The sequence below is a fragment of the Lissotriton vulgaris genome, chromosome 5 (assembly GCF_964263255.1).
Source record: "Lissotriton vulgaris chromosome 5, aLisVul1.2, whole genome shotgun sequence".
Taxonomy (NCBI): Eukaryota; Metazoa; Chordata; class Amphibia; order Caudata; family Salamandridae; genus Lissotriton; species Lissotriton vulgaris.
The window spans coordinates 1,393,841,874-1,393,866,466 of record NC_141693.1 but is presented as its reverse complement, the minus strand read 5'-3'; the positions used below and the strand labels follow the sequence as shown (position 1 = coordinate 1,393,866,466).

The following is a 24,593-nucleotide window of genomic DNA, read 5'->3' as shown; positions in this document are numbered from 1 at the left end:
TGCGGAGAGAGCCAAAGGAAGTTCCATTTACCAGTGCCGACTAACTTCTGGGTGGGCCCCATTTTCGGGGTTAGTGCTCCAGTTCATTGGCTCACTGCCAATAAATGTCAAAGAGGGACCGGGCACACAGTGGATGTGCGTAGTGGACGCGCACAGCGGGCGCACTGCTGGCGTGCCAAAGGCAAGCCCATCTGCACCCCTCCATGTCTGGAAGGCACCAGGCACCAGTACCCCTGCTCCCGTTGTCAGGTATTCTATGAAGGAATGTTTGGATCTATGCCATAGTGAAAAAAACTGTTAGTGCCACCCTCATGATTGGGGCTTTAGCACAGACAGGTATGAATGTTGAATGTGTAATTCCACTTTTAAGAAAGACCCTAATGATTAGCAGAGGCCTGCTGTCTCCACAATTTCCACCAGAAAAGCGACAGACAGGCAAATGGCTGGTGGTATGTATCCTGTATGCTGCTCAACTCAAGGTCCCTCATCAAAAATAAATACGAATTTGCAGACTTTTTCAAATGTGATCCAGACATCACCTTTCTCACTGAGACCTGGGCTGACAGTTCCTCTGACCCAGATATTAAGATTGCCATCCCGATGGCTTTATCATTGACAGGCTGAATAAAACAGATAAGAGCGGTGGGGGGATAGCGATTGTGCTTCGAAGCTCAATTTAGATTGTGAAGCTCTTAGCTTTAGTATAGAAATGAACAAGGGCCGGTTCAGTGATGGAATATTGATGTCACAAACATCAATGTTCTAATTATCCAGAAGAAAATATCAACTGCAAAAATATCGACTTCCATACCTTAACAGATAAATAAGAAAATATGGACTCCAACATATTGTGGTAAAAATGTATAGATGTAAAAAATATCGATTTAAAAATATATATAAAATAAAATAATATATATTAAATAATAAAAACAAACATTATTTTTAAGAAAATAAACTAAATTTAATAAACATTTTAACTAAATATGAAAAATAAACTTAATTCAAAAAATATAAACACAAAAAACAAAATAATTTATACATATAACTAACATTACAATAAGTGCAAGAGTAGGGAAAGTGGTGGATAGCAGAGGGGTAAAAATTACTATTCCCACTCCAGTGAGTGCAACTGTAGGGAAAGTGTAGGATAGCGGAGGGAAAAAATGTACTATTCCAACTCCAGTGAGTGCAAAAGTAGGGAAAATATTGGATGGGGCGGTGTAAAAATTACTATTCCCACTTCAGTGATAGCAACAGTAGGGAAAGTGTTGGATAGCGCAGGGGTAAAAATTACTATTCCCACTCCAATCAGTGCAACAGGAGATAATGTGTTGGATAGCGGAGGGGGAAAAATTACTATTCTCACTCCAGTGAATGCAACAGTAGGATAAGTGTTGTATAGCGGAGGGGTAACATTGTTTATTCCCACTCCAGTGAGTGCAACAGTAGGGAAAGTGTTGGATATCAGAGGGGTAACAATTACTATTCCTACTCCAGTGAGTGCAACATTAGGGAAAGTGCTAGATAGCGGAGATGTAAAAATGTGTATTCCTACTCCAGTGAATGCAACAGTAGGGAAAGTGCTGGATAGCAAATAGGTAAAAATTAATATTCCCACTCCAGCGAGTGCAACATTAGGCAACGTGTTGGATAGCAAAGAAACTAAAATACGAATAACACTTAAACTGTTGAAAAAAATGTTAAAAGATTTTAAAAAATCATAAAATTAAAAAACAATATTTTAAAAATATAAATGTAAATAAATTAAATATATAAAAAGAACATACATTATAAAATAATTACATATAACAAAAAACTACAAATAATATACAAAATAAATTAATAAATCCATTTATAAACAATAATTATTTAAAAGCAGCAAATATTAACAACAAAAAAATTAAAACATAAATGCATTTCTTTTTATTTCATACCCTATAACACCACACCAAAAACAAAACACTTCAGCATTTTTAATTACATTTATTACCATAATTAACATAATTGATAATCAACAAAAGAATGTCTTATTAATCAAAAAAAAATAAACATTAATTGACTACACAAGCTAAATTAAAAAATAAAATAATAAAACACAATTATATATTATTTTTTAAAGACCAGCTATTACTATTAAGAGCTAAAAATTAAATAACACAATTGTATTTAATACACACGGTTTAACCATTTAAAAGTAAAAAAAAGTACCAAAAAATAAACATTTACCCAACATTGTTTTCCAATACTTAACATTAATTAACAACTATATATTAATTAATGAAACTCAAATTACTTCCCACCCTTTACTCCTATAAACACCACAACACAAACATAAAATGTATTACACAATTACTATAATTAATTACCATAATTATTAATTACAATTAACAGATAATCAGTACTTCATCAATTAAAAATAATTTACTCCCCACCTTTCCCTTCCTTCATACCTATAAAAACAACCACACACAAATATAATTATTTACACAATTACCAACATGAATTACAAATTGATTAATTAAAATTAATTAACAACCAATTTTTAATTTATAATTTAAAATACATTTTTCCCCACCATTTACACCTATAAACACCACAACACAAACCTAAATTTAATTACAAAATTACCATAATTATTTAACAATTAATTAATTGAAATTAATTAAAAACCAATTATTAATTATTTAATAATACATTATTTACACATATAACACTGTAACATCTCAATTGAACAAATAGTAATAAATAAAAATGAATCAATCAAATAAATATATTTAAATTACTTCCCACCCTATTCCCCTACAAACCCACAACCCGCTACGGGACTAAAAGCACCAAATTCAAATAAAAACAATAATAATAACTGCTAAAAATTTAACATATAGATTAAAAATACAAACAAACAGATCTTATACAAAAAACATACATCACATACATATAAAATATATACAAAAATACTTAACAATAATAAAAAACAATACTTCTAACAAATATATTTTTGCAAACAATATTTTGTACCTTAAGTCGATATTCTTGACTATGATATTATTGCTGTCCATATTCCTGATCCACAATATTAATGACTCGATATTTGTGCAACTCGATATTTTGTACTCGATATTTTGTCACGGCACTCCAAGGTGCAGTTTTAGCCATAAAATTCAGTCCTTCATGGAATCTTGTATAGATTACTCGAGTTTTACTATAGTAGGAGACATTAATTTTCATCTCAAGTATTTTACCAATGCGGATACGGATCACTTAGTTGATACCCTTAAGTGTTTCAACCTGCATCAGTTAATTAAAGAACACACTCATCTGGCCAATCATACTCTGGATGGAGTCTTCACTAATAATCTAGAACTTAAAATAGATATAATTTTGCAACTTTCCCAGACCACAAGCCAATTTTTTTCTCAGTACCAACTCCCTGTAATAGTGCATCACCGAACAATACAGTTAGAACTGCTAATGGAAAAACAACAGGCCCTGGAAAAATCTCAGTATGGAGGCACTGTAGGACACACTCTCTGAATTAGTTCCTGTTCCACACAATGATGTCAATAATGCAGCAATTAGTTACACAGAATGGTTAGACGCTGCATGTCAAAGCGTGGTACCAGAAAAAATATTCAAGAGCTACAGGTAAAATCAGTCAGCCCTATAGCTCTTGCAAGAATTAAAAGCTGCACAACTGAAGTGCAGACTTCTGGAGCTCAAATGGAGGAAATAATTTTATTTTTGATAAAATATTAAGTACAAAAAATTACTCTCTGAGTATATAAGGAGGTAATTAAAGCAGAAATACGAAATATTTTTCTGGTAAAATTACATTAACGACAAATTCTACCAGGGAACTTTTCAAAACAGTCAAATCTCCGTCCAAATTGAATAACAGTAACATCTTCATTCCTGATGAATCCTTTTGCAAGCAGTTGGCAGATTTTTCCCCTACTTAAACTCAATTCTATATTTCATGCATTTTCCTTCTCCTCGAACATACAGAATTTAGATGCAGGTTCTGATCAGGCTGGACTAGCCTCTGGGCCATTGAAACACCCAGATTCTAAAGATTCTCTCCTCGTACCTTGGAAAAAACAATTGATCTCATTAGCTCCATTAAATCCAGGGCCCTTCCAACCCTTGTCCTTCTCTGGTCATTATCCCTGCGGCCAGTACGGTGGCTGGACCACTCATGGATCTACTAAATGAGATACTAAGGAGGTTATTATGATGTTGGGCTTTTCGCCACCGCCCAACCGGCGGTGGTGATCCACCCGACATCTTTCCCCGCCCGCCATTTACCCCCGCCATTGTAGTACGGAAAGACCGTCCGCCGCTGCCAGGCAGACCTGGGAAGGCACCGCCACATATTATGATGTGTGTGGATTTAGGCCTTTCCGTGGCTGCGATGCCACCATGGAAAGGCATGCCATCTTTGGCTTTGGGAGCCCGTTGCGGGCCCCCAGGGTGTTGGGGGGTACATTGGCATGCATAAGGTGGCAGGCACCGCGTGGTGCCCGTCACGTTGTGCATGTCAATGCACAACATGCTACTTTTATGGCACCACCCGCCGCAATGTAAAAGATGTGGGATGCCACCACTAGGGTGGCAGTCGCATCCTAATTGGCCCAGCGGGACCGCCGCACCTCTGGTGGTTGGTCCCGTTTTCTGTTACGGTGTCCGCCCGCCATCGTAATGGGGCCCTTATTTCTGGGCAATACCCAAATATATGGAAAAGAGTCTCCATCCTTCCTTTGATGAAAAAATCCTCCCTGGCCCCTCTCTGGACCTATTTCCCGTCTTTCGTTCCATTCAGAATCAGAGGAACTAAAAGGGAGTAGTGGACAAGGGCGACAGAGCTGCACCAATTTTACCGGATTTCTCTGCCTCCTTTGATACGATTCATCATGCACTTCAAACGATTTTAGTCACTTGTGTTTAGGAACACTGCACTGACATTATTGAGTGAATTTCTCCATGATAGACAATAGTGGGTAGAGATGGGTGACGCAAGTTCCAGACCTTTCTCTCTTCCCTGTGGGGTGCCTCAGGGGTCTGCTCTTAGCCCCACCTTATTTAATGTGTATGTCACGTCCCTTGTTAATCGTATTCAAAGTTTTGGCCTGGCTGTGTTCTCCTACCCTGATGATACACAGATAGTGGTATTTATGTCATGGGAGGTGGAAAAGGATGCAAGTAATTTCTGCAGATGTATGGCCCAGGTTGCAGGCTAGGTGTAGAGAAACCGTCTCAAGCTGAACTCCGATCAAATTGAGGTTTTGCTTTTTGGTAAGGAGACAACCTCTTGGGATGCCTCATGGTGGTCTTTGGATCTGAATGCTTTACCGAGGCTAGTGCAAAAGGCAGGAAATCTGGGATCATCTTTGACCCAAACTATGTTTCTCAGAGCAAATCAATGTTGTGACCTTAGCAGGTTTTTTTATGCTGAGGGTTCGCCATCTTTTTTGAAGAAAGATTACTGCAATGCCTTATACTTAGGCACATCTAAATACCTGATAAAAAACTCCAGTCCTTGCAGAATGCAGCAGCAAGAACATTACTGAAGGTCCCCAAATTTGGGTCAATCTCTCATCAAATGCACGGCCTTCACTTGTTGCCAGTGGACTAGAGGATTTCATTTAAGGCTCTGTGCATAATCCACAACGCCCTATACAGAGCCAGTCTTACCTTTTTTCAGGATTGGTTCTCCTGGTATACTCCCTGTATGAACCTTAGATTAAACTCTGCACAAATGATCGATGTCCCAAGAATTAATGAAGTAAAATGGAGTGGAAGAATGTTCTCGTACTGTGGGGGGGAAACTATGGAACTCATTGCCTCTTGCCTTACGCTTGCAATCCACCATACAGCAATTCAGAAAACAGTTGTTCTCTCGATAGGCTATAAAACTACGCCAGAGGTGTGTCCTCAGGCAGAGGTTTTTCCTGAGACGCCTTCGGGTATTGCGTGCTCTATTAAATATTTCATTTCAAGGATGGTGAGGATGCCAAACAGGTATTGAACGTCTTCCTGTTGCCTCTACATTGTCCGTGAGAACTGGGTGAGGGCAGCTGTGGCCTCAGGGGTCAATGTGCCATACATTCAGGCCACAGCAGCAGGCAGTCAGTCAGTCAGTCAGTCAGTCAAAGAGCTTTTATTATCGGTAAAATACCATAAAAAGGCCATACACACAATAGACATAAAAATACACAATAAAAAGCTGATTAGGAAAGATTTAAAATCTCATGCAAGGCAATTCCGACAAATGTTAAAAAGTATCGGTTAAAAACAAGGATATGCAATATACACAAGTATTATGAAAAATAAACTGACACCCCCAAAAGGCGAGCACTGACCAAGTAACATCACAGAGGATCCACAAACATTACAGAGAATATTCTACTGCGCAAGTGGCAGAGTATGGACTTTAATATTGCACACCTCGTACACCACATAGACTGGAGAAATCTAGCTGTAGCGAACACTATCAGGGGGGTAGTATCGTATTTAAGGATTCTAAAAACCTCCCTGAAGTCCCTGAAGCCCCTGGTCCTGCATAGTTGCAAGATCCATTTTTCTCTTGCCCTGGCGTAGGAGGGGCAGAAGAGCAGAACGTGCAGATCTGTCTCTCTGCTGCTCGAGCACCCCGGGCAGGAGCTCACAATAGGGGGGGCATTCAACCACTTATTTGTTACAGCCCTCAAAGGCAATGAACCGTGTCTAAACTGAATAAAAAGTTTCTTGGCCAGAGAAGGCTGGATATCGTCCAAGTATTTTTCAAAGAAAGGATGGGCCTTTGTATTCAAAAAGATGTCGGTCAGCCTACCCTTGGAGGAGTTACTTGTAATCAGTTCCATTCGGTAACTCCTTAGGACCACATTCAGTAATTTCTTAGAAAGCATGGGACAGGTATCTTGGGGGGGACGACCACAGGTCTCCTCTGCCTAGAGCTTGGCAAAGGTGCTTAATATAATTTAGCCAGGGAATTTTCCCCGAGGTCCCCCTGTGGAAATATCTCTCAGACCCTCCCTGTAGCTCGAAAGCTCAGGGGTCGACCAGAGACGTCTCCAATAAAGGAGAGGGCGATTTGTAATAATCTCCTGAATGGGTACCAAACCCTGATCCAGCCGCAGTGGAGTCAGGGGGGAAATCATGGGAAGTCTAAGCAAACGCCTGATAAAGCTGTTCTCCATGAGCGACAGGGGGACAGCACTAGTATGACCCTATAGCTCTACGCCATAGAGCGCGCCCCCTCTCGCCTGGGCTTTGTATATCTCCAAAGGCGGGCTCAACAGTTTAGATGAGGTGTCATTAAAAACTTTTAAAATGCCACCCGATGATTGGGCCAGCTTTTAGTTGGCCTTAGCCGTATGGGACCCCCAATCCATTCTGTCATTGAGTGTAACCCCCAAATATTCAAAGTCAGCAGGCAGTCCTCTGAGACTCCTTCCGCAGGTCCAGACAATGTACTGAAGTGTAAAACTGAGGGTCCTATTTTTATGCCTGGTGCCTTTTTTAAAGTAGGAGAGAATTTCTTTTGAAGTCCTTGAAGTTTCCTCCCTCCCCTGCTCTACCTCAATGCTGGCTGCATGAACAATGCAAGTTTGACAAATCCTTTGTGTGAAGTCAGAGCATAGCCTATTCAGTTGTGAGTGGGACCGTGTCCAGCTCTGCCCCCCATCCTGCCAGTGAGGGATCATCCAAACACACCTAATCCCTCTGTTGTGTGGTTGAATAACCAAAGTCCAGTACTAACTATGCCCATTCGCGTGACACAGGAACAACCTGCAGGGACCACATTTTTAAGGAAAGGAAAGTGCCAACTTTGTAAAAGTAGCATTTTTAAAATAGTACCTTGACATCCGACTTTACCATTAAAAAGGATTTTAAGTGCAATTTCTCCAACACCAAAAGTGAAATGTTCACCTGTCCCCAATCAAAAGTTAGCACTTATTACATGTAATAATGCAACTCAATATTATCCTATGGGTGAGGTGGGCCTCACTGTAGTGAAAAAATAAATGTAGCAGTTTTCACTACCAGGACATGTAAACCTTAAAAATACATGGCCAACCTTTTAATTACAATTCACCCGGCCCAATGGGCTACCAGGGCCTACATAAGGGGTGACATATATGCAATAAAAGGGGAGTTAAAGGCTTAGCAAGGGGGTTATTTTGCCCAGTCGAATTGACAGTTTAAAACTACAGTCAGGCTATAATGGCAGTCCTGGGACATGTTTTAAGGGGCTACTGAAGTGGGGGGCACAATAAGTGCTGCAAGCCCACTAATATTACAGGCCCTGGATACATGCTATACCACTTTACAATGGATTTATAGGTACATTAAATATAGTAATCAGGTATAAGCCAAATATACCACATTTACCGAGTGAGCACAAGCACTTTAGGATGGGTTACCAGTGGTAAAGTGCACTGAGGCTTAATGCCAACAGCAACAAATTCCGCAAAAGGAGGAAGGTTAAGGCAAAACGCTTGGCGTTGTCTATTCAGAGAGGGCCAAGTCAAGCATTCTGTAATGTTGTAAATGTTATGATTATATCTGGTATATCAATTTCTGTACACTACATAGATGTACTCTCAAATTAAGGTCTACACAGATAAAACAGATTTTGCTGTGACTCGCTGTGGAACAAGCAGGAAGGCTGCACACTTATGAAGTGTATGGGGAGTACATCAGATAATGAACACCCGGGCAGTGGTCTACAGGTGCCTGTATGAACCGCCATTAGAGTGCTTCTAGCCAAAGAAGCATAAAAAAAACATTCTAATATGGCTGTCCAAGCATGCACAAGTGTAGCTATCTTAACAATTGTCTTCAAGTACGTTTTTTATAATAAAGATTAGGAATCTGTATTCAAAGGCAGTGCTGTAACACAGGCTCCCACAGCCTATGTGATGCACTGGGCCCTCAAGCCCATAAGGGGGGCACTCAAACCTTGAGATGGCCCCCATTCAACCCAAGGACAATATATATCTGTCAGATATGGGACACTCAGGGACCCCACATCACATTCTGCTGGGAGCCCCATCTTTTTGTTATGTTAATGTTAATGTTAATATTAATGGGTGTCTTATATAGTGCTCGGCTACTCCAAGGAGTGTCCCGGCGCTCTCTGACCCATGGATGAAAAGAGAGATATTGCATTATGCCACTGTTTAACAGTGTCTGCCCACATAAGTACCCATGCAGGATATGTGAACAACTAGTGGTAGCAAGTGCCTTATAGCAGTGACTGAGAAGCTGTTAGTCAATTACCACAGTAACAAAAAAGAAATGAAAAGGTTTGTAAAGAGGAAATTGTATTGAATCCTTTAAAAAAGAAAAAGGCATTGGCCTACCAGCCTAGGTACTGATGGGAGCTATATTTTAGGAGGTAGGGCACAATGTCCCTGATCCCACAATACACGTTATTGGTGCAGCAAAAATTAAGTGCAATGTTATTATTACTGCCCAGTAAAATCATAGACATAGAATCCTGAAAGGTAAATTACTGTGTTGAACAGATTTTTCTAGTTGTAAACCACGTGAAAGCTGATATTACATGTGGTTGTACTGCAGACATTTACCACCTGCTTGGGGTAGTTGTATGATGGGCTAGTCGGTGAGACGGAGGTTAGCGAAAGGAGTAGGGGGGAGTGAAAGCTTTTTCTTGCATGGGGAACATTTGTGCTTGCCACTGTTAGAGAAAAAAAACACAGAATAAAGCCTGGCTGCTGCTAAAGCCTTTTGCAATTGTTTTTCGTACGGGATTAACAGGCAGAAAAATTGTTATTGGCTTTACCTAACCAGTGTGAGAAAAAAATGAACATCTCATAATTTGGTAGAAAAAATGAATACATAGCATGCATTATTTACTTGTCACCTAAGCTGTAATGAGGGCTATTGTGCAAAAGCACAACTCAATTACTCACAGTAAGGTCATCCAATGTCTATGACTTGTGCCATGTAATATGGTGGGTGAAAGACAAATGTGACTAACAATTTAACAGATTAGTAGATGAAGGCAACTGACTTAAAGTCCCTATGTGTGTATCTATTATAAATTGTTAATATAAAAAAAGTCTCAAAGACCAGGCACAATACTTGATGTGCTAGTGAAAGAAAGCTTAATAAAGGTTGTCTGCCAAACATGTGTTGGAAATGTACCTTATTGCAGGTTTACCCCAGATGTTATGCCTTCATTCTCCTCTTTTTCTGATCCACTTTGTGTTGGCTTTAGAACTCTGAGCACGTTATCACTGCTAACCAGTGCGTAAGTGCATATGGCTCTCCCCTAGAACATGATGACATTGGTGAGTACCTGATTGGCATATTTAGTAAACTTACAAGTCCCTTGTAAAGTGGTCTACTATATTACCAGAGCCTGTAATCTAGGTGCTTATAGTGGGACTGCAGCACTGATTGTGCCACACACAGAATTAGCCTTTTGAACCTGTATCAGACCTGTTATTGCAGGGTCTCTGTGTGCAGTTTACTGCCTCTTCGAATTGACATTTAAAACAACTTACCAAACTCCCCTTTTATTACACAAAGGTCATCCCTATGGTAGGCCCTAGAAACCCTGTGGGCAGGGTCCTGTGTATCTAAAAAGTAAGAAATGTACTTTAAAGTTTTATATGTCTTTTTAGTGAAAAACATCTAAATTGGTTGTGAGGCCTATTCCTCTCATAGGTTAGCATTGGGAATTCCTTAACATACTTTAAAGCTGTAATTCCTTATTAGAAGGTATAGCTAAATAATGTTTCATATTTTTGGAATGGTAATGATAAATCCTATTTAGTGGTAGAGATTATTTAACATTACTATTTTAGATATGCTACAATTAGAAAGTGGTTGAAATGTATCTGCTCTTACTTCTCTGTGTGCCTTGCAGCCTATCTCCAATACATGTTTGTGCTGAGTGACAGCTACACTTTGTGCATTCCCTCTAGACAGCCACAACACAGGAAAGGTGGATTCTGCATTCTGATAGCTCTTCTTAGGCAGGACAGGAGAGAGGTAGCTGACACATCTGCAAAGGAAGTGTCCTGTGTCCTGCACATAGGGCTGATTACCACAACAAATATCCTGTCAGACAGGGCTGTGATGAGAGGGTACCTGTGCACTTCAAGGTCCTGCTTTGAAGTCATCCCCACTTCAAAGGCACATTTGGATATATGTACTGGTGCTCTCACTCTACCAAGAAAGTACACTACTGGACCTAAGTAGAACTTGGTGAAAGTAAAGACTGCTGTGCTGTAACAATTGCCTAATCTGCCTTGATTGACTGCTCCAGGGAGCTGTTTCTCTGTCTTGCTGGGCAGCCCATCTGCCTGCTGAGGACAAGGGCTAGACCAATCTCACTTGAACCCAGTGTGATTCCAAGGGCCTACTGGCTCACCTGTTGTTTTTTGAAGTCTCAGGGACATAAAAGCCTTCCTGCAATCCTGCAGGTGCTGCAGGACTCTGAGTCCTAACCTTGCCTGAGGTGCCTCCTCCAGTCCTGGGCATCAGAATTGGTTCTGCAGTTGATTTCCTACAAAATTGACACAACCTCACCACCGCATCAGTCGGAACAGACACATCATGCTTCTATGCTGGTTCAGAGGCTGTTCAACGACAGCGGTTCAATAGCCTACATGGCCTGACAACGACGCACTGTGTGGCTCGATGACAACGCATTGCCTTCACCTCAGTGAAGCTCGATGAAAGCATAGTGACCCAACTGTGTGGAAAATATTGACGCATCATGTCTTCAGGATCGGCTCTTTGCTCCATCAAGGTTTTTTTTATCAGCAGGCCATGCATGGGTCCTGTAGCCGGCCTGCCCTTCATCGCAGTCAGCCTGAACTTTTGATTTACCCCTGTCTAGCAAGGCCTCAAGTATTCTTTTAGCACTATTGACTTCTAAGCACAGTTTTTGCATTTATTCTTTAAAAATTAATATCTCAATTTTCACTGATTGGATTATTGTCAATTTGATATTGTATTACTCAGATACATATTCTCTATTTTCCTAAACCTTTGTGAACTCTTTTTGTGGTGTTGTCATTGTGTTAGTCTGTGTGTGTGTTGTACAAATACTTTACACATTGCCTCTAAGTTAAGCCTGCCAGTTGTGTGCCAAGCTACCAGAGGGTGAGAATGGGGTAATTTGAAGTGTGCATCTAGCTTACGCTGACTAGGATTGTGGTCCCTTCTTGGACAGGGTGCAAACCTTTGCCAACTAGAGGCCCAGTTTCCAATAACCTGATTCACTCAAACTTTGTGTATTCCAGTTTCTGATCCATTTTATTGTCAAAGTGGTCTTCTTACATGTCAATGTGTGACTTTTGTTTTTAACCCTAGGAAAAGCAAAACCCTGCAACAGAATACTCCATGAAGACTTTGGTTATTACTTCACTTGGGCTACTAATTGCCGGAACAGAGACAGTTAGCACAACAATAAGGCATGGCTTACTCATACTGCTCAAATATCCAGAGATTGAAGGTACATTGTGTGATAAAACAGCTGCAGCTTGTGTATGAAGATGAACTCAAAATAGTGTTCTTTATTTAGCTAATACATTTGACACTGTTTGTCATATCTTCACAAAAGTTACCCAAAAAAGTTCATTAATCTCAGATCATTCCTGGAAAATTTCTGGGTGATCCGTTAAGTGGAGGCTGAGAAAAAGAGCAGTCCCTAAGCATGTTTTCCCGTGCTAATTTCCAAAGGAATTGTAAGGAGTAATACAGAAAAAGTGCCTTGACAGAATTACAGCAAATATGGCAGAAAGCAAGATCTTTTTTCAGAAAGTGTCCTCTTTGTGATTTAGTATTTATCTGTTGAGGTATTTGTGAGGAATTATACTTCAAAATATAGTTATAGCTGAATTATTGATCACTGCAAATTAAAGGAATAAGGCGTTCTGACTGTCCAAGAAGTTTTTTTCCTTTCCATCTGCCCCCATGTTAGTGCTGCAGTACTGAACAATCAGTCAATCACACATCTACTTAATCATTCATCATGACTCTTATATACCCATTCATTCTTCAATACACTTTGGTATATATATATATATATATATATATATATATATATATATATATATATATATATATATATATATATATATATATATATATATAATCAGCTCGCGTGCTTCAGGAAACACACAGCACTCGCGGGATGGTACAAATGGATTTATTGTCGAGGACGCGTTTCGGCTTTGTTGCCTTCTTCCAGCTCGTAAATCCCTGCCAAAGTCACAATAGGGGCGTTTTTATCCCAAGATGGAGTCTTGTAAGTCACACGCAACATCAGGACTGGATTCAGTGAGTTCGTGTTGTTTCCCGTTTACTGGATGTAATTGCTCACGGGTGAATGCTCCAAGTCCGTGTTCCCGTGCTTGCCGACTTTACCCTCTGTGTGGCTGGTGCACATCCCTCATCCTGCCAGGGGGCCTTGTGTTCCACGGATCAGGGGACGGTATATATCTGAATCCCTGACTCCAATGTCCACAATGCCTTGCACTGGTGGTGCCAAGCGTAAGTAGTCGAAGTACTCTGCTCCAATTCCACCTAGACGCAGCACTCTTCTGGACGGGTGCCGTTAACATGGAGGTGGGTCCATTTTAACATAATCAGCTCGCGTGCTTCAAAAAACACACAGCACTCGCGGGATGGGTACAAATGGATTTATTGTCGAGGACGCGTTTCGGCTTTGTTGCCTTCTTCCAGCTCGTAAATCCCTGCCAAAGTCACAATAGGGGCGTTTTTATCCCAAGATGGAGTCTTGTAAGTCACACGCAACATCAGGACTGGATTCAGTGAGTTCGTGTTGTTTCCCATTTACTGGATGTAATTGCTCAAGGGTGAATGCTCCAAGTCCGTGTTCCCGTGCTTGCCGACTTTACCCTCTGTGTGGCTGGTGCACATCCCTCATCCTGCCAGGGGGCCTTGTGTTCCACGGAGCAGGGGACGGTATATATCTGAATCCCTGACTCCAATGTCCACAATGCCTTGCACTGGTGGTGCCAAGCGTAAGTAGTCGAAGTACTCTGCTCCAATTCCACCTAGACGCAGCACTCTTCTGGACGGATGCCGTTAACATGGAGGTGGGTCCATTTTAACATAATCAGCTCGCGTGCTTCAAAAAACACACAGCACTCGCGGGATGGGTACAAATGGATTTATTGTCGAGGACGCGTTTCGGCTTTGTTGCCTTCTTCCAGCTCGTAAATCCCTGCCAAAGTCACAATAGGGGCGTTTTTATCCCAAGATGGAGTCTTGTAAGTCACACGCAACATCAGGACTGGACTCAGTGAGTTCGTGTTGTTTCCCGTTTACTGGATGTAATTGCTCACGGGTGAATGCTCCAAGTCTGTGTTCCCGTGCTTGCCGACTTTACCCTCTGTGTGGCTGGTGCACATCCCTCGTCCTGCCAGGGGGCCTTGTGTTCCAAGGAGCAGGGGGCGGTATATATCCGAATCCCTGACTCCAATGTCCACAATGCATTGCACTGGTGGTGCCAAGCGTAAGTAGTCGAAGTACTCTGCTCCATTTCCACCAAGACGCAGCACTCTTCTGGACGGGTGCCGTTAACATGGAGGTGGGTCCATTTTAACATATATAATATATATATATATATATATATAACATATTACATTTTATAGAAACACACAGTCATTGGATGATGCCATCAATGATGTCATCAATGATGTCACTGACCTTGTCATGAATGATGTAAATGTGACGTCATCAGCAGTGCATTGCGGGGTGCGAGTTATAGTTAGCTCAACTAACTATAACAGCGGAATTTCTATCATTTTGTATGAGTGATATGTCCAACTAACTATAACGTCCATAAAACCCATGTTTTTTCTGTGAATTTCTAAGGTTTTTTAAATGCTAAATCCTAACTTTAACGTCTGTAAAACCTATGGTTTTTTTCGTAAATTTCAAAGGTTTTTAAATGCTAATTTCTAACTATAACGTACCTGAAACCTATGGAGTTTTCACTGAATTTCAAAGGTTTTTTTAAATGCTAATTTCTAATTATAATGTTCATTAAACATATCTTTTTTTTCTGTGTTTTTTAATTATCATCCCATTCTCAACCTGGTGAAAACTGCAAATCTCACCACTCTTCCATCGATACTTCCGCCAACAAAATCGCCACAAACGAGATCCACAACTAACGCTAATGATATGCATAGTAGGCGTTTCCGTGCAAAAAAAACACGAAAACACCACTTCCCCATATTTTCAACAACCAGCCAAATCTGCAATGCGATCCAAAAACAGGCGATAGGGCGACTTACCAGTAACAAATTAACATCAACCTTTAACTGCTGTAAGGAGGTCGACTATCTACTGCTTGAATTAGACCCAACTCACAGCCACATCTCAAGACCAACACTTGATAGAGGTACTGATCATGCAGCTCTGATACCAAACAACAACCAGCGCCACCACCACCAGAACGTCCCCCCCGACCACCCCCCGCTACTACCACCATGTCCCCTCATCCGCACAATAGCTGAATGTTGGGAGATGTGGCAACCAAGAATGTGTGAAGGAGGCAAGTCACCCATCAATAGTAATGCACACAATGCCAAGTGTAACGATGATGTGCTACACAGACCTGACTATGCAAAGCACAAACCTTTCCATGTGGAGATATACTGTTGATACTTGTAGTGTAGTGCACAGTGGACGCAACCATGTTACCTCAGGCAGTGGGGAAGATCTTGGCCATGCAGCTGTGTTGTCCCCCCTTGGAAGTGGAAGCGGAGTGGGCAGGTTCAACGTATGCCACTCCAGTGTAGGAGTATGAATAAATAGGCCAGGCCCTGGGCGTGGTTCACTTATGGGAAGACCAACGAGTCTGCAGAGCGGTGGCTCTCAGCCTGGCACATGGCTGCCGCCATGACAGCTGGCCTCCTCCACACAGGCCCCATGCGAACCCAGCAGCACAGCACCGCAGACTTATGTCTGTACCGACTACTACCTTTGATCTACACTGTGGGCAGCAGGGTCTCACAAATTGAATTTATCCTTGATGTATTCATTGCGCAGAGAATTGTACTCTATGTAGTCGGATTTTGTGACAAAAAGCATTCCTCAATATCTATGCTAACTACTGCCTTCGATCTACAATGCGGACAGCAGGGCTCAAAATTCAGATGCAGTGGTGATTGCAGATGGTGCAGTCCAATTCGCAAGACATGTTGCTCCCAGTGTGGCCCGCTGGGACCACGCATCATCACAGGATGCACACCCGCTGCGTGCTTCAGGTGCTACTAACTCACTGCACCATAGGTCATCTCCATGTGGCCTTATCAAGGCAAGACATTGCTCCAAGTGCAGCCCGCCAGGACCACGTATCATCGCAGGGTGTGCACACGCCGAATAATCCAGTTGCCACTAACTGTGCAGCTCAACTCAACGCCATGTGGCTGTGCGCCTATCCTGACCGCAGCCTGCACCCTACACTGGGGTTACACGGTTCACAATTCAAGATTAGTAGCGATGCAAATTGTGTAAGGGACTATAATGGGTTAAGAAGACAAAATACTCCCAATCTGTGCAGCTCAAGTCAGCGTCACCTGCCTGTGGGCCTGTGGGCCTTTGCTGACCGCTGCCTCCAGCCCACACTGTGGAAGACCGGCGACATGTGGTGCCAACTAACCCTGTTCAACACAAGCCAATTCCACATGTGTAACTGGTTCCTGAGTCCTGAATGGCAGCAACCCCAACTTCGTGGCAGCGACCACAGCACCAGACTCCCTTCAATCACTGAAGGATATTTGCATATGGAAGGCCAGCGACACGTGGTGCCACTGAACCTGTACTACGCAGGCTGGTGGGGCCACCAACGTATGCACATGGCTATGGGCCCTTGCTCACCGCTACCTCTGACCTACACTGTGGAAGACCGTTGACACATGGTGTCACTAACCATCTTCAACACAAGCCAATCCCACATGTGTAACTGTGTCCTGAGTCCTGATTCGCAGTGAACCCCAAGTCCATGAGTCAACCACAGAACCAGACTCCCTTCCATCAGTGAGACATATTGCCATATGGAAGGCTGGCAACAGGAGCTGCCACTAACTCTGTTCAACACAAGCCGATCCCACATGTGTAACTGTGTCCTGAGTCCTGAATGGCAGTAACCCCAACTTCTTTGCAGCAACCATAGCACCAAACTCCCTTCTATCAGTGAGGGATATTCGCATATGCAACAGCGTCGACACATGGTACCACTAACCGTTTTCAACACATGCCGATCCCACATGTTTAAATGTGTCCTGAGTCCTGAATCACACTGACTCTAAGTCTGTGGCAGCGACCACAGCACCACACTCCCTTCGATCAGTGAGGCATATTTCGATATGCAAGGCCGGTAACATGTAGTCCCACTAACCCTCTTTAACACAAGCCGATCCCACATGTGTAACTGTGTCCTGAGTCCTGAATGGCAGCAACCCCAACTTCGTGGCAGAGAGAACAGCACCTCACTCTCATCGATTAGTGAGGAGTATTTACAGATTGAAGTCCGCCGACAAGTTGTGCCACTTACCTGCACTACGCAGGCCGGTGGGGCCACCAACATTTGCACATGGCTGTGGGCCTTTCCTCATCGCTACCTCTGGCCTACACTATGGTCAGAAGGCCTCACAATTCAGATACAGTCCCGATTCCACATGACATAGTCCAGTAGGCAAAACACATTGCTCCCAGTGAGACCCGTCCACATCAAGCACCATCACAGGCTCATACAGTGTCAATGCTTCAAGTAGCACTAACCCTATTTAACACAAATCAATCCCACGTTCCGAACTGGCAGCAAACCCAACTACATGGCAGCGACCACAGTACCTTCAGTCTTATTTGTTGTTCTTTTATTTAAATATTTTTTTATATGTAAATCTATACCTGACTAAGATTCTTCTTTGTCCAACCACACAGGGATACTTCTAGGCCCAAGAAGGTTGTTGGGGGAATGTTGGTAATGTGGGAAGAGGGTATTTTACCTTCTAGTGTGGGGAAAGGGAGCATCAAAGAGGTATCACTCACAGAAAGAACTCCGATATGTTTTCACAAATGCCTCGGACAGATGCCAGCTGACGGACGGAATCACAAAATGGTTTTTCAATAATTATGTAGTGTGAGTTATGAACAATTTGGACTAGGCTCGCAGAGGGACAGCTGCAGCCCGTCCACTCAATTCCCAGACACAGTACTACGAGTCATCCCCGTCATTGTGTCTAGCCCTCCCCTGTTCCGTCATATGCCACATCACGCCACCCCACTCTGATTACGTTCCAACGTTGGCGTACTCGCTGTTGGTGTGCAGATCAGTGGTCTAGTTCTCAACCTTTCACGGCCACTTACTGAGGGCAGGTTTACACACACACCACACCCATCCGGCACATGTCACACAGGCCAGGTGACCACGGAAATATAATAGATCAACAACGTAACATCCTTTATTGCCAGTGCTGACTAGCTGGCGAACACTCCACGAGTCTCAACCATAAAGAGTACATGAAAAGTTGTGCAGAAGGTTAGTCGCACCCTCAGCTGTATGGTCATCAGCGGCCTACCATCCCCTTGGCGTGGTCTTTATATGCATAGGGATAGTCCCACCCAAAACTCATGTGGCCATAAGGAGCCTACCACCACATGGCACAAACTTGAGTTCCACAGGCTTAGCAGTACCAAAGCCTGAGGTGGTCTCCGCCATTGATGACTCAGCGACATCTGCCGGGTCGCGGAGAAATTGATGTGGTCTTAACCCTTCAGGACTCAAGACTCAACGACATCTGTGAGATTCACACAGAATCTGATGTAGTCTCCGCCAATCAGAACTCAAGACTCAGTAACACATCTGAGATCGGCGGGGTTTTGACGGGCACGTGCAGTCCGCCCACTGCTGCACACTCCAATGGCACCAGGTAATTATTTGCTCATGGGTGCGCAGAGGCGACAGTCTCTCTCTCTCTCTCTCTCTCTCTCTCTCTCTCTCTCTCTCTCTCTCTCTCACTTTCCTCTCTTCTCTCTCTCCCTCTCTCTCTCTCACTCTCTTCATTCCTTTCCTTCTATCTCTCTCTCCTGTCTATCTTTCTTTTCTTCCCTCTCTTTTTCTCTCTGGCTTGTTTTTCCTTCTCTGTTTCTCTCTCTCAGTCCTATGATACGCGCAATGCACATGTCCTTACTTTGTGCTTTATTTTCCAGGCTCTGTCATCGACATCCATGGTCTCCACAGGAGTCTTCCTCCTTGTAGTTTTTTATTATGTTTTTTACATTTTGTTTATTGGTTTGTTTTATATATATATATCTATATATATATTTATAAAAAAATTAAAATAGTTTATGGTTTATATATGTGTATAAAAAAATAAAGTTTGACAACAATTTTTTTTAACCTTTTCGTTTGTTTTCTTAACTGCTGTGTGACTCTCTCTTACTCTTATTACTGTTATTTGCTGGTATCCACCATGGTGTTAAATTTTGGAGCACTTTTCGTGGGAATACTGGTTATCTCTGCAGTTTGCACCAACGTCTGAATACTGTCTTAAATTTATCTCAACTTTAGTTGCATTAAAGTGCTGATAATGAAATGCAGAGTAGCCGTTCCCGTACAAAAAGACATGAGGTGCACCTTTGCGAGTTATTCTAAATACTAAAATCCTGTAATGAATTGTACTGAGGTAGTGCCTGCAGTTACTGTGTAAACACAAAATCACTAAATAAATCTCATTGTATTTATATTGATTAGGAATAGTTCGCCAGGTGCTGGATCTTGAAAGGATACACTACCCAGTCCGTATATTGTTCTGCACACAAAAAATGACATCACAACTTTCACAACTGCAATGCGAAATTAATTCCGGCGATAACCCACGTTACCACCAGGAATTTTACACCTGCTATCTGCTGGTGTTAAGCAGGATGATTACCTGCAGCATGAAAGGAACACAGCCAAGAACCACACCAGAACACCCACCGGTGCCATAGAGTCAATGAGGACAATACAGGGATACCCATGAGGGCCACAAGCCTCATCTCAACAGCCCCAGGACCACCAACGCCTCCCAAATCCGCATTCTAGCAAGTGTGTCCATGTGGTCATTGTGTTAGCATGATAGGCACGAGCCCTGCAACATCACAGTGTGCTGTCTTCAGCAAACGTTACCATGTCACCTCAGCGTTTGCAGTAAACATGGACATTTAGCTATGCTCGCATCCTCCTGCAAGCACAACACACATGTGCTGGGCCGGCGTACACAGGTCAGTGCAGGGGTGTGCCTATCTGGCAAGCGAAACGGGGTATCTCAGACATGTCCGTGTGCAAAAAGTATGGTAAGTGTGTCTCTGTGTTCTGATGTTGCTGCCACAAGGGCCGCAGCAGACGATCTTGTACAGTAGCATACACCACCACCAAACAGCACTCTCATGGTGTAGTTCGAATGCCAGAATAGGCATTACAATGCTGTGCCGTACGAGTGCGCAGGATACAACAGCACACCGTACAAAAGTGTGGGGGCTCATGGGAGGGAGGAGCAGCTGTTTGGCAATGTAACACACAGTGAACCCACCCATGTGCCACGTGCTGGGCATCTTATTCAACACCCACAACCGGTTTTTGTACCCATCCTGTATGAATGCAGCGGGGTTTTCATTTCTATGCTCGTTCAGTAGTGGGATTGTGTGACTGATGCTCCTTGTTGGTGTGTTTCATTTTGGCCATTGTTTGTCTATACTTGTGCTGTACTTGATTGTACATTTGTGCCGTTGTGCCCATCTCCCCAGTCCCCCCACTCCCTGCTTCTTCCTCTTCCTGGTGCTGTTTTTTCTATAATTTTGCTCCTTCACACATAAATACATGTAAAGAACACATTGGAATACTTCCTTGATTCTTTTACGTTTTAAAACTTCTCTCTATCAGTTTCTTTTGAATTTTCCATATAAACAGTTTTTTTCATCTTCAACGACACATCAAAGTCAGCAGTCCAAAGTATTCTATCAACACACTTTCTAGAACATTCAACAACAGGTGCAGGTTAAAAGTTCATCATTTTTTTTAAACCTAAAGATATTTTTTTGCAACATTTTCTCAAACATTTAACGGCACGTGCAGGTTAAAAGTTCATGATTGTTTTAAGTTTGAATAGTGCCTTCCAAATACAAGTAGCAGGTGTGGTTGAGTTGAGCAAATGTTATCCTCCAATATGTACTCCACTTTCAAACTGCTTTTTCTTAACCAATCACAAAGATGCTTTTCCACAAAACAAATGTGCACCCTACTTTTAAAAAACAATGCTTTTCATCTCCCAATCAGGTATCCTTTTGAATGCGAAAAAAACCTAGTACCCCATCTTTAAACATATCTCTTATTCTACGAAGGACCTGCATGAGCTACAGACATCTTTCCATACCTTCCACTCATACCTTCAAAATGCTAGTGTGGATCATAGGCCATAGCTATGTTTTCAGGTGCAAGAGATATGCAGAACAGAGACGTATTGACTTAGACCTAGGTTTACAAAATGTGGACATTAAATGGTTTGCACAGAGAGGATTGAAGTGGCCACAATTGTTGCCTTTGGTTAAAACCTGTTTGCATCTCCAACACCCTGACCTCATGATTGTGCACTGTGGTGGAAACGACCAAGGCACATTGACTGAGGTAGGTTTGGAAATGCTTATGAAGGACACCTTTGGACAATTGATGTTACTTTTGCTTCAAACTGTCTTTGTATATTCCAATATATGCCAAAGACAGAAGTGGAAATGGTCAAAACAATTTTGTCCTCAGACTGAAAAATCTAGGAAGAAAGTCAACAAAGCTGTGTTGAAGGCCAAAGCCTCCCATTTCTCAGCTAGAATACTCAACGTAGATAATACATCTAAAGAAATTTTTAAAATTGTTAGTGAGATCAGTAGAGACGAGAGGATATTACCCAATCAAGTCCCTATCCAAGAAATGTGTAACAGCTTAAACACCTACTTCCTGGAAAAAAATGGCATCATCAAGTCTAGTATCCCTCTTAAAGCAACACAGATGGCCAGGATGACATTTGCAGAAACTCAGTCACAATAAACCATCTCTCAGCTATCTGCCCTAATACTTTGATTGATCTTTTAACCTGAGTTAAGTCGGGCTCTCTGAATGATTGTTGCCCACCCCCTATTCTCAGAGATATATTTGTAACACTACCATACAGTATCCTCCCCTTTTTCAATGAATCTCTGACTAAAGGGGTAGTACCTAGGGCTTTTAAGGCTGCTACGATAGTCCCCCTCCTGAAAAAGCCTGGGGCAGATCCCCTCACCCTTTCCAACTATCGTCCCATATCCTTTCTTCCAGGCCTGTCTAAGATCCTGGAGGCCCATATTACTACATGACTGTCCAATTTCATTGAACAAACAGAATACCTGGAGCCTAATCAAGCAAGCTTCAGGCCATTTCACTCCACGGAGGCAGTGGTCCTCGCCGTGTTGGACACGCTTAGAACTAATACAGATAGGGGAATTCCGCAGGCCCTGGTGCTCCTGGATCTGTCTGCAGCGTTCAACACGGTCTACCATAACATTCTGTTGAACCGTGTTGAACAAGCAGGGATCCAAGGAGCCGCCTATAATTGGCTAAAATCATTTTTGACAGGGAGAACCCAAGCGGTTCGCCTTGGGACTTTTACTGGTCCCAGACTGACTATATCTTCCGGCGTCCCACAGGGCTCGTCCCTTTCACCTCTATTGTTCAACCTCTATCTAAGGCCTCTGCTTTTCTCATTGAATCGGAAGGTAACCATCTTTAATTATGTAGATGACCTCCAGCTGATTTTCCCCCTGGACTCCCCTGATGCTGCTGCTGAATTTCGGGCTACTATGCTTCATATTCAACAGTGGATGGATAGTAATCATAAAGAGTTTAGGGGCAGTGATTGATGCTGATCTCTCACTTAGAAGACAGGTGGGCGCGGTGATTTCCACTAGTTGTTATCAGCTCCCTAAAATCAGAAAGATTGCTCATCTGTTATCCCACTCAGCTTTAATCCAGGTAGTAATAGCACTTGTTCTTTCCCGCCTGGATTTTTCAAATTCCCTCTACATCGGGTTGCCTAAGTATTTACTGAAACGTCTGCAAATGGTGCAGAACCAGGTAGCAAGATTGATCTACAAACAGCCTAAATGGCACTCTGCTAGGGCCTTGCTGATTCAGCTCCACTGGCTTCCAGTGGAGCAACGGGTAGCATTCAAGACTGGATGTTTAGCTTTCAAAGCACTGCATGGCACCAGTCCGCGGTTCATTTCGTCCATGATCAACAAGTATGCTCCTCAGCGAAACCTATGTTCTTCTCATCTTCATCTCTTATCTGTTCCGACTATAAAACTCAAACGTGTTGGAGGTCGCAGATTTTGCCACTTGGCACCTATCTTTTGGAACTCCCTCCCAGTAACACTGAGAAGGTGTGTCAACTTATTATGCGTCAGGAAAGCACTTAAAACCTGGCTATTAGAGCTGGCCTACTAGTCGGTCCGATGTCACACTTGCGAAGCATGATTAGTGCGATGAAACCTCTGGTAATAGTGCGCTTTATAAGCAATTGAAAACATAACATAACATAACATAATATAACAGAGACCACAAAATGGAGTCCATCTACAACAACAACATACATTTTTATATGGCTGATATCTACAGAAATGATGGAGTACACTTCATAGATCAAGGAAATTGAGTTTTCCTGAATAACTTGAAGCTGTGCATCCGCACTATGTAGCTCCAACTAATGAACACAAGGGCTCTTTTTAGAGCCACCCTATAACTTACAACTTAGGCCCGCTATTTTAGGGCCAGGTAACGACAACTCCCGGACCCTCTGCAAAATTTATTCTCCACATAGCTGTGGCACAGCGGCAACACCATCTCACTTTGCAGCACAGAGCTCTCGCTTCGATCACCGGCTCTACTCACCCATAGGGGTGAGTAGTTTGCGCTTTACAAATACCATATTGATTTACCTTCACACTCCCTATATAACACCACCTAAGCACCATATACGAGTTGGACAGGTGTGTCACAGCGCCCAGAGCACAGCATAGCACACACACTTTTGGCTCATGGTTTCATCCCCGAGTCCAGCAGCAGCTCAATTTAACAGCATGACACTCTAGGCAATACCTCACTTAATTTCCGTACCCCGCACTTTCAGACCGGTAGGGGTCAGCAGTTTAACAGCTTTACCCCCAGTCCATCAGCAGATCAGCTTACACAACCAGCGCCATCAGACCTGTAGAAGTGAGTAGTTTGCACTTCATAAATACCAAATTGTTTTATATGTGAGGATTTACCTGCGCCCTCCCTGTATAACACCCCGTAAGCACCATACACAAGTTACAATGTTCGAAACAAAAGTTCATCTGAGTAGGTATAACTACATGCTCACACTACTTGGACAGATGTGGCAGAGTGGCCAGAGCACATTACTTCACAGCATATGACACAGTTTGGACTCACGCTTCCATCCCGAGTCCGGCAGCAGCTCAGCTTAGCAGCATGAGACTCTAGATAGTTCCTTACATATTTT

At 42.6% G+C, this 24,593-nt stretch overlaps 1 protein-coding gene across 1 annotated transcript in view; it reads left to right on the top strand.

Annotated features, from left to right (window-relative positions):
• Positions 1-24,593, top strand: part of LOC147712645 (cytochrome P450 2A13-like) — a 581,712-nt gene that overhangs the window by 475,096 nt on the left and 82,023 nt on the right. Inside the window, exon 6 of the mRNA XM_086923338.1 lies at positions 12,355-12,496. Within this exon, the coding sequence (XP_086779464.1) occupies positions 12,355-12,496 (142 nt within the window). The remainder of the gene's footprint in view (positions 1-12,354; positions 12,497-24,593) is intronic.